We start from the raw sequence: 10,551 nt of genomic DNA, 5'->3' as shown, positions 1-10,551 counted from the left end.
ATAAATTCCTAGGGAAAACACCGTGCTTCATTGCTTTCAGAAACGAGTTTAAACAATACATATGTTCAATTAGATTTTCTACGAAAGCAAAAGCTTTTAAAACTATTACTGTTTGTGATGTTTTTAATGTTTTTAATTAGATATTTACCCCCTGGCAATAGGTTTTACTGTGTGTTTTGTATGTTTCGTATGTATGAATGGTATGTTATTGAATATACATGTTGAACAGTATATGAAGTGATGGTTTGCTATAACATGTAACGGGTATTTTTGCAATAAAAAAAAAAAAAAAAAAAAAAGAGCTCAACACGGCACGCGACGGTTGTTAGGTGGCAGTTCACATTGCCTGTATCAAAATGATAGCACCACCAAGCTAGCTAAAGAGCTAACAAGCCTCTGACAGCGACCGCAGGTGTACCCAACATCCATCGACTGCTAGAAGATACACGCTCAGTTCTCACGTTTTTCTTCTTAAACTTGCTACGTTTTAGCCTCAACATGTTCGAAGAAGCGAGCGAAGTGTTTGAGAACATGTTTAAATCTTCATTTCCTTTAACATTCATTGTGTTTTTGCCGGCTGTGCTTATTTTGGTCTCGCCACTTCCAGCCGAAGCGGCACATGAATTCACGGTGTACCGCATGCAACAGTACGACCTACAGGGACAGCCCTATGGTATGTTACACTCTGAAAAGTGTATGCGAATTATACTGATGCAGAGTTTGCAGATTTATATTCAAATTTACATACGTGTGTGGGTGTTATATGGGATAGTTTGCTAACTGACGCTAATGTTTATCACAACCGTTTGATAACTTGCCTTAGCTTAGTTAGCCATCTTGCTTTGCTAGCTGCGTTCATTCAAGGTTGCTAACATCATTGGCCAGATAAGAAGCTATCGAGCTCAGTTACCCCTGGCTAATGTCAGGCTAGATTAGCTACCAATACGAATATAAACATTTGGAGGCACTCAGACATGTCCAGATTACCTTTTCAATGTTGACAGCATGAATTATTTGTCTGTGAGGCAGATTGGCAGCTATGACTAACCAAAATCAGCTGATGGTATTTAAAGACAGGCAGGAGGTATGCTAAGTTGGCTAATTAACGAGGCTAACGTCAAATGAGTGGGCTACTGTAGCTAAACTTAGCTGGCGCTATAACCAGATATTCTTTAAATGTTTTTTTTTGTTTGTTTATATTGTGCAACTCCGAGAGATCAGTCAAATTTGTACTGATCTGTTACATGCCCCCCTCAGGCACCAGAAACGCGATTTTAAATACCGAGGCTCGCACCGTGGAAGCAGAGGTGCTGAGTCGCCGCTGCGTGCTCCTCCGACTAGCAGATTTCTCATATGAGAAGTACCAGAAAGCTCTTCGACAGTCTGCCGGAGCTGTCGTCATTATTCTGCCAAAAAATATGTCCACCATGCCGCAGGACGTTTTGCAGGTATACTATTATTAAGAATATCCTGCCAGGTTATACACCATGTAAACTAAATGAGATTTAATAGTTACTTCGTTATAAATTGTTACATAGTGTATACTACAACATACTATGTGGGATTATGTTTGTTTATCCTAGTGTGGATAATGGTGTGTTAAATTTTCATATGCAATGACATCCTTATTCTGTGTCTCCATTGGCATAGTATTGTGTAAAGACGTTGTGGCCTTAAATGTTGATTTGTTGAATCAGTAGCTTTTGTAGTTCAAGTCATGGAGACCATGCCATTTGTCATTTCTTAATTTCTCATGACACAATGTGTCCGATTCTCTTAACAGCAGTTCATGGAGATGGAGCCAGAGCTCCTTGCCACTGAAACTATTGTTCCAGTGTACTTTGCACTGGAAGATGATGAGCTGCTGTCCATATACAAGCAGACCCAGATCTCGTCATCATCACAAATATCTTCATCAGCAGCTGAGGGTATGGAGCAGACTCACAATGAACCTGAATGAACATGGCGTTGAATGGCAGCATTTCTCATACCAGCTACACCATATTTGACCACATGCTTACTAAGTGTGTTTTCTTTATTCTAGTGCTGCTGCACACAGCAACTGCCAATGGTTTTCAGATGGTCACCAGCGGCGCACAGAGCAAGGCAGTGAGCGACTGGGCCATCACCAGCCTAGAGGTGAGCAGACTGCTTCTTCAGCTCTCTAGCTCTCTATCGAGCTTCATGTTTGAATTATACCAATACTACGACTAAGTATTTTCCCCCCACCATATCCATAGCACATTGCCAGCAAGATCTAGACAAGACTATTATGGTTTAGATATTTCTACTGACTAAAGTGGCTCTAGACTGTATGTTGTTTGAGTGATTCCAGTCTCTCTTGACTCTGAGTGTGTTAATATTCAATATTTTCAATGGCTTTGTGGAGCTTATGTCTTGACAAGGGACGACCTGATTTTAAAATGTAGATACTGAATACATTTTGCATGTATGTTTTTAAATCATATTTGCATGACTCGTAGGCTGTACAGATAAAGACAATTGCAGGCTATACAGACAGGCAGTCAGAGAGCTTGTCTAGGTCCCAGCTATCTGTTTACATACTCAAAGCATATTATAATAAAACATGATTCACCCTCTGTGTGGAAATAACCTCAAGTCACACAACTCGCTCCACATTCTTGGACTGCTGAATGAAGTGTGTGTGTCCATGTTAGTGGGCACATGAATCTGTGACCCCACAGTGTGACCACACACACATATAGAACCAATGCACTAGTTTGAAAAGCAGGTCAGATAAATAGGCTTAGCGATGCTGGATGGGGGGGGGGGTTCTGCCCACAAAGAGCCTCTAGGTCTGCAGGCCTTTGTTCCAGCTGTGGACCGGTCACCTGATCAGTTTAATGGCCTAATCGCCACTAAATCAAACCTTGAAAGACTGCAGCAAGAAAGGAAACCTGCCAGTTCAACCTCAAAAGCAATGTGCCGTTTGAATAGGATTTTCATAACATTACTATGAGCACCTTTTTTCGCTGGTTAGATTAGTTGGTAATGGCTTATCATTAATCAGAACTGTTTGGAAAGATTGAAGATTACATATGCTGTCTGATTATTCTGTGTGGCCACAGAAGTGGCCATTGATTCACTACGCATTACTACCACACACACATTAACCAAAAGCATAGTTGCTCACTATGATAGCAACTACCTTGGTAGTGTCACTGCCAAATATGAGTCCGTAGATTTGAGTTACTCATGCACAAACATTTAAGCTTCATATTGTAACATCACATTTTTTATTTTGGAAAATTAAAAAATAAGAGCATATTTATTAGCTTTTATTTGTTAGGAACTATGCTTTTGGGAAACGCACTCCAGATGCTTTTCACAACTTCACTGCTTCCACAGAACATTGGCAAAATGTCACTGCATTTTCTTTCTCGTACATTACTCCGTGCACTTAAGAACTGTCCAGTACTTAAATAGATTTTTTTTAAATTGTGATCACCCTAAATTACTTGTTAATCAGACTTGTGGCAGACTACTTTCATCAGGATGTTTTAAATTATTCATACTGTATAACCATATCAGTACCACTTAACAATTTAAAGAATATCTTATGACATTACCCTTGCATTAGACAAAGGTGTCCAGTCTAAACAAAAGAGTGTGTTTTATTGCATCACTGATTCTTGTGTTTCACCAGGGAAGACTGGCTGGAGTTGGAGGAGAGGACCTGCCAACCATCGTCCTGGTGGCTCACTATGACTCCTTTGGAGTGGCACCTGTAAGCTTTGTTCATTCCCTTTGACACTGATTCAATATTTCATAAATGTTGGAAGAGCAGAGCTGGGGCTTACCGTACAGTTACATGCAAGCGAAGTGAAAGGCTTTCTGCGCTCTCTCTGTGGATGTGCCGTGATGTGTGGAGACGCTGACAGACAGAACTGGCAAGCTAATTAGCTAACTAGCCTGGTTGTCCAGTCACTTGTCTTTATGTCAGAGCTGGCACTCCATCAAAGTAAGCCCCTGATTACATGTCTAATGTACCAGCAACACCAACCCCTTGCAAAGCCCTCCAAGCTATTCATTTTAATTAAATTAACTGATTGAACAGTGCCACAGTCCTGCAATTTTCTGACCGTCAACAAACAATCTCATTGGCAGCCACCCACAAAATGTTCTCCTCATTTGCATAATATTCAGCTTTCCCCAACTTTTTTCACTTGGTTCATCCAGCTTGTTGCCCATTGCCTTCCCCAACTGAAAATGAATGGAACACTGATCTTTGCTTTGCTCTCATGTATGTTAAGTGCTGTTATAGTCTGTCTAATGAAGCTTGAGTTTCCCTCTTGTTCCTTGTTCTTGTTCATGCTTAAGAGATCTTTGGATGTAGCTGAAATGGGATAGGCAAAGTGACCCCAGCCATCTTAAGAGGATTTGCATGTTTCTTTCACCAAAAGTAGTAATTTGCTAGACAGTCTTGGGTAACACTTTATTTTAATGTGTCGCTGTTACAGTGTACTTACCTAATTAGGTACAGTGGTACAACCTGTGTAACAACATGTACTATCATTGTACTTGCATAATGTATTTGTGGGTACCTAGTTGTTACATTGTAATACTGAGTGCTTTTACAAAACTTTGCCAATTTGACTAAATTTTCATCAGAGGCAAAGAGCTGACCTGAGACCTGCTGGATAGGGTAAATCGGGTCATGATAGATTTGATATACAAAGCATGCTTAGCTCCAGTCAAGGCCTCATTGTCTTCAGTGTACATGTAACAGCTGTGCTGCTACAACCTTGTTACTCTTTGATACAGTGGAATAAACTGGAACAGGTCTTGTCTTGGAACAGGTCTACTAATTCACATGTACTGTGTGGTGTAACAGCAGACACGTTTCAACACATCAATTACAGGATGCATAATATCATTGACAGGATGTATATATGTAGATGTAAGTACTTAACTGGTAGACTTTATTTTAATGGGTTTATTCCACTGTATCAAAAGAGTAATACATGTGTACCAACACAGTTTAGGGGCAGCCGTGGCCCACTGGTTAGCACTCTGGACTTGTAACCGGAGGGTTGCCGGTTCGAGCCCCGACCAGTGGGCCGTGGCTGAAGTGCCCTTGAGCAAGGCACCTAACCCCTCACTGCTCCCCGAGCGCCGCCGTTGAAGCAGGCAGCTCACTGCGCCGGGATTAGCGTGTGCTTCACCCCACTCTGTGTACACTGTGTGCTGTTTGTGTCACTAATTCACCGATTGGGTTAAAAGCAGAGACCAAATTTCCCTCACGGGATCAAAAAAGTATATATACTTATACATGTACTACAGTATGTAGGGTAATGGCAGACATGTTCCAAGACACCAATGACACAACATGTAATATTTAATTGTAAGTACTTAACTGGTACACTTCATTTTAATGGATTTATGCCACTGTATCAAAGAGCAATAAGTGTGTACCAACACAGTTGATATATGTACTATGTAGTGAATTAGTAGACCTGTTCCAAGACATCGAAGACATAACATACATGTCATATGTACATGTAAGTAATTAACTGGTACACTTAATATGTTTATTCCACTGTATCAAAGAGTAACAAGGTTGTAGCAGCACAGCTGTTACATGTACACTGAAGACAATGAGGCCTTGACTGGAGCTAAGAATGCTTTGTATATCAAATCTATCATGACCAGATTTACCCCATCCAGCAGGTCTCAGGTCAGCTCTTTGCCTCTAATGAAAATTTAGGCAAATTGGCAAAGTTTTGTAAAAGCACTCAGTATTACAATGTAACAACTATATGTAGGTACCCACAAATACACAATGATAGTACCTGATAGTACATGTTGTTACACAGGTTGTACCACTGTACCTAATTAGGTAGGTACACTGTAACAGCGACACATTAAAATAAAGTGTTACCCAGTCTTGTAGCAAATGGCACAGCTTTGTGATAAGCGCAGACTGACATTCCTAGAGCTGGACACATCCTTTCGTATTGGTCCACTTTAAAATGCCCTAATCTGATGTGCTGTTTCCTCCAACAGTGGCTGTCCTATGGCGCTGATTCTAATGGCAGCGGGGTGTCCGTTCTGCTGGAGTTGGCCCGTCTCTTCTCCCGACTGTACACCTATAAGAGGACGCATGCCGGGTATGTATCTGTCCCAGACCAGCCAAGAAACGGCGTCAGTATCTTGCCACATCCTGTCTGTCTGGCAGTGGAGAAAAGCTGATGGACTGATAGCATAGTGTCAATGGACTGGTTGGCAAGAGGCCAGTTGCACTTGTCCAGTTGGATAGTGGAGACAAAGGCAGTTGTGTCGCTGCTTGATGAATAGCTCTTTAAATGACTGCACTCAGCAGTATCTCTTGTTTAGAGCCATCACTGAGATATTTAACAGATGTTGAAGATGCTGGCACAGACGGTCCATCTAATGGGGTTTTTAGTACCATGGCAACTATGTTGGCAATACTTTCTTTTCAGGACCCTTGAAGAATTGATACAAGCCACAAGCCATGTGTGATCATTTGAACTGAAAAGACATGTCATGAATTCTCCTTTCTTATATCTAGGTACAACTTGTTGTTCTTTGTGTCCGGAGGTGGAAAGTTCAATTACCAAGGCACCAAGCGTTGGCTGGAAGATAATTTGGACCATACAGGTAAGATTTTGCGTAATTCACTGCTAAATGTTATGCAATTATGAAGTCCCAGTCCCAGATGTATAAGTGTCCATGTTGACTGGACACAAAGCTATAATAAGATATTTTCATTGGACCATGACAAGAGTTGCTGCTTTTTTTATTGTCCTCTTTGATGATGTATACCACCTGAAGTGCTGCAGGGTTTTGACCTAATTTCCCTCTCCATACCCCCACAGACTCCAGCCTGCTGCAGGACAATGTAGCGTTCGTTCTGTGCTTGGACACTCTGGGCAATGGGGACAGCCTTCACCTTCATGTGTCCAAACCTCCCAAAGAGGGCAGCCCACAGTACACCCTGCTGAGAGAACTGGAGACTGTAAGTCTGACTTCTGATAGTATTATATGCGCTGATGAATAAGGATGTAATATGACTACTTGGATGACTGCAAGAAAGTCTCCTCATTTTTTATGAATACTCTCTAATGGGCCCTGTTTTTTTTAAATTTTTATTATGATGTGATTTATTCCATTGTTTTTGCCACAGTATTGCCACCACATGCTGTCTGTGAGGTAATTATTTCCTCAGTCAACAAGCTCCCTGTAGCAGTGAACCTTATAGAGCCTCAAAGCTGGAAGCTCCACTAGCTAGACTCCCTGTAGACATTGCCATTAATTCAGTCGGAAAAACAATACTAAGCAGAGATTGTTGGTGAATTCAATGAGCTGAGAAGTCACAAAGGTAGAGCAGTTGGTCCATGTTGACAGCATGGCTGTAGAAACACTTGATAAAACCAAAGGAATTGATTTCAGCGTGTGACGGTGTGCGAGCCTTGTTCTTCTCCCTGGACCTACCACCTTGCATAGACCACAGATGTTAGTCCTCTCACATCTTCCCTCCTCTGACCCCCCCCCCCCCCCCCCCCCCACACACACACACACACACACACTCGCACCCTGCTCACAGGTGGCCGCCAGCCAGTACCCTGACGTGAAGTTCTCCATGGTCCACAAGAAGATCAACCTGGCCGACGACACTCTGGCCTGGGAGCACGAGCGCTTCGGGATCCGCCGTCTCCCGGCATTCACGCTGTCGCACCTGGAGAGCCACCGGCACGCCCTGCGAAGCAGCATCATGGACATGCGGTCAGTGTCCCCCTCTCAGGATGGGGCGGGAGAGGTGACAGCTGGGTGGGTGGACGCCGCTCGCATTCCCTTCTGTGTTTGTGTCCGACCGTACCCTCCACCCCACTCCGCCCCCCCACCTTCATTGCTCCGCACTTTGTCCACCCTACGTCACCCATGATTCCCCATTCTCCATCGCCTTCATTCATCATTCCTTATTTGTCAGCAGAAATAATTCTGTACTTTGTTGTTTACTGTTGGGGTAATTTGCACTTGTGTTTGCTTTGTGTGTTTTTTTTAATTTTTAGGCCTCATGTGGACTTAAAAAAGCTCAGTCGCAACACTAAGCTGATTGCAGAGGCTCTGGCCAGAGTTGTCTACAACCTGACAGAGAAGGTAATGGACCAATGAAAATCCATCTGCTCCTTTTACCCACCACACACTTAATCTTATTTACTGTCCACCAGAAGGACCCACAATTGTTTTACTTCCAACTGCCTTATGTTCTCTGGAAAGCCTAAGTGAAAGGCAGCCAGGAACATACAGGGCGAGCTCAGCAGGGTTACAATTACACAGTCACTGCAAATGTTACCGTTCTATGTTTTTTCTCACCTGCATTTGTTATAACTAAAATAGCTAAATGTTGTTCTACTACTGCTATTGTACTGCTAGTGCTACTTTAACTGAAGTAGCAACCGGCTCAGAGTTATATTGCAAAGGGATGGCTTCCACTAATTAAATAAATGTATATTTAACTTTTAGTCACTGCATAGAAGTATTCACATCCTAGAGACCTTTGTATTAATGTAGAACCTTACCCAAATTATTTGTAACACAGGAAGGCCTAGTTGTTACTTCCTGAATGTTCTACATAATTATTCATGTAAATCTCCTTTTTTGCATGTTAATCCGTCAGGGTGCGCCAGGAGACCTCCAGATCTTCACAGAGCAAATGGTGAGTATTAGCACTTGGGTTCCCTGAAATCCCCGTCTGAAATAACCTCAAATGAACCCCCTCACACACACACGCACTTGTGGTGGGACCACCCCATACCCACACATATTTTCCAACATAAACTGTTGTCTGCATATCTGCATAACTGTTGTCTGCATGTTCGTGTGTGTGTGCGTGTGTGTGTGTGCGCGCGCGCGCGTGGTGGTCTGTCTGCGCCCTGCATTCTCTTTCAGCAGGTGCAGGAGGAGCAGCTATCCTCAGTGGTGGACTGGCTGACGGCCCAGCCCCGGGCTGCCCAGCTGGTAGATAAGGACAGCAGCCTAGTCAGTACACTGGAGTACTATCTGGCCCGCTATCTGAAGGATGTAAAGCGGCACTACGTCAAAGCTGACAAGAGGTGATGCATTTTTCACCAGCTATCTGTGATTGTTCAGTGAAGTGGGTGTGTGGAGCGTATGGAGGTCTACATATCCTCATGAGATTGGACGGATTGGAAACTTGATTGGTCTTTTAAGCACAACTTTATCTCTGTGTCAGCTTTTTAAGTCTTAAATTCTGTTTCCAAGAGTGATTGTAGATAAAGAACAAAGGTGTGTGGGGAGATTTTTAAAAGTGTCTGTTTTCTTATTCCTCAGAGATCCAGAGTTTGTATTTTATGACCAGCTCAAGCAGACGATGAACGCGTACAGGTAAGACTGTTTTTTTTGTGTGTTTGTTTGATCATGTCGTCATGTTCTTCTGTGGTTTTCATTGTGATTTGATGCTCAACAGGGTAAAGCCAGCCATCTTCGATCTCCTGTTGGCTGTTTGCATTGCTGCCTACCTTGGAGTCATGTATTTAGCTGTGCAGGTAAAATATCATTCTGATGATCCCTTTTAAACAGAAGTTGTTTTGCAAGGATGGAGATCAGTGAGAATACATCCATATGCTGTCGCTGACATAAGGCGTGTCTTTGTTTTGGCAGAACTTTGGCCTTCTCTACAACATTCTGCGCCGGGTCACCCAACCCAAGGCCGCAAAGCAGCATTAAGAACCTCAGCTCAGGATCGACTCTGTTCTCTTTTCACTGAAACAGGAACCCAGACCCACAGTCCTGTTTGTTTCTGAAATGAATGAGCTCTACAGCTGGTCCACATGGACTTCCAACCCAAGAGCGGCCATGTTTACTTAAAACTCACTAATACCCCCCCCCCCCCTACTAAAAGTGTGTTTTGAAGAGTTTGACCTTAAACGACCCCCTCATTCAGGTCAGGATCAGCTTCAGCGTCTTCCTCTCTACTGCCATGTTTGTTTTTGACATTTTCTCTCTTCTTTCCCCAACCAAGTGTCAAAGGGTGGCATTCTCAGGCAGCTAAGATGAGCTTTCACTGTGTAGAACTTAACTGGGACCTGAACTACCGAGATGAAATCTCTGATAGCCTGCCATTCTTGTCTGTGCTGTTAAAATGTGCAGTTGTGTGTGATTATTATTATTTTTTTCTGTTTTCTTTTCCTGCATCAGTTGTTCATCAGATATTTTTAGAACCTGACCTTGAAGTGGAAATACTCTTCAGTCGTTACAGCTATTTAACTAAAACTTCCATTTTGAGGTCATGTCCTGTTCCGAGATGTCTTGCTGTGAAAATTGCTCTGAAGTGATGGGAGATGATGATGATGATCATACATTTACGCATTTTTTAAAATTTAGAGATGAAGATGTCTTATCTTGAGCCAGACCTCACAGGTGATTCTGAAATGTATGCAATGTTCTAATAAGATATGTACTTTCTACTTGAAAGCAGTGGCAAGAAATTGTTTGATTTCCTGCATGCCTATGGTTTCGTAAAAAATAAACATTCATGTAGTGAAA

At 42.6% G+C, this 10,551-nt stretch overlaps 1 protein-coding gene across 5 annotated transcripts; it reads left to right on the top strand.

Annotated features, from left to right (window-relative positions):
* Positions 1-364: 364 nt before the first annotated feature.
* On the top strand, positions 365-10,551 carry ncln (nicalin). Of its 5 annotated transcripts, none has more exons than XM_042057180.1 (15): positions 365-673; positions 1,258-1,448; positions 1,787-1,928; positions 2,045-2,139; positions 3,668-3,748; positions 6,028-6,131; positions 6,554-6,642; positions 6,861-7,000; positions 7,589-7,812; positions 8,055-8,142; positions 8,663-8,701; positions 8,935-9,098; positions 9,337-9,390; positions 9,473-9,551; positions 9,667-10,551. In XM_042057180.1, the coding sequence occupies exons 1-15, from the start codon at positions 499-501 to the stop codon at positions 9,730-9,732; spliced, it is 1,731 nt and encodes a 576-aa protein (XP_041913114.1). In that variant the 5' UTR covers positions 365-498; the 3' UTR covers positions 9,733-10,551. The 5 variants fall into 5 exon arrangements, with proteins under 5 accessions (XP_041913114.1, XP_041913113.1, XP_041913112.1 ...); XM_042057179.1 differs by having other exon boundaries at positions 366-673; positions 1,784-1,928; positions 8,938-9,098; XM_042057178.1 differs by having other exon boundaries at positions 366-673; positions 1,784-1,928.

This window comes from Alosa sapidissima, chromosome 12 (genome assembly GCF_018492685.1).
Source record: "Alosa sapidissima isolate fAloSap1 chromosome 12, fAloSap1.pri, whole genome shotgun sequence".
NCBI lineage: Eukaryota > Metazoa > Chordata > Actinopteri > Clupeiformes > Clupeidae > Alosa > Alosa sapidissima.
This window is presented reverse-complemented; position numbering and strand designations above follow the sequence as displayed.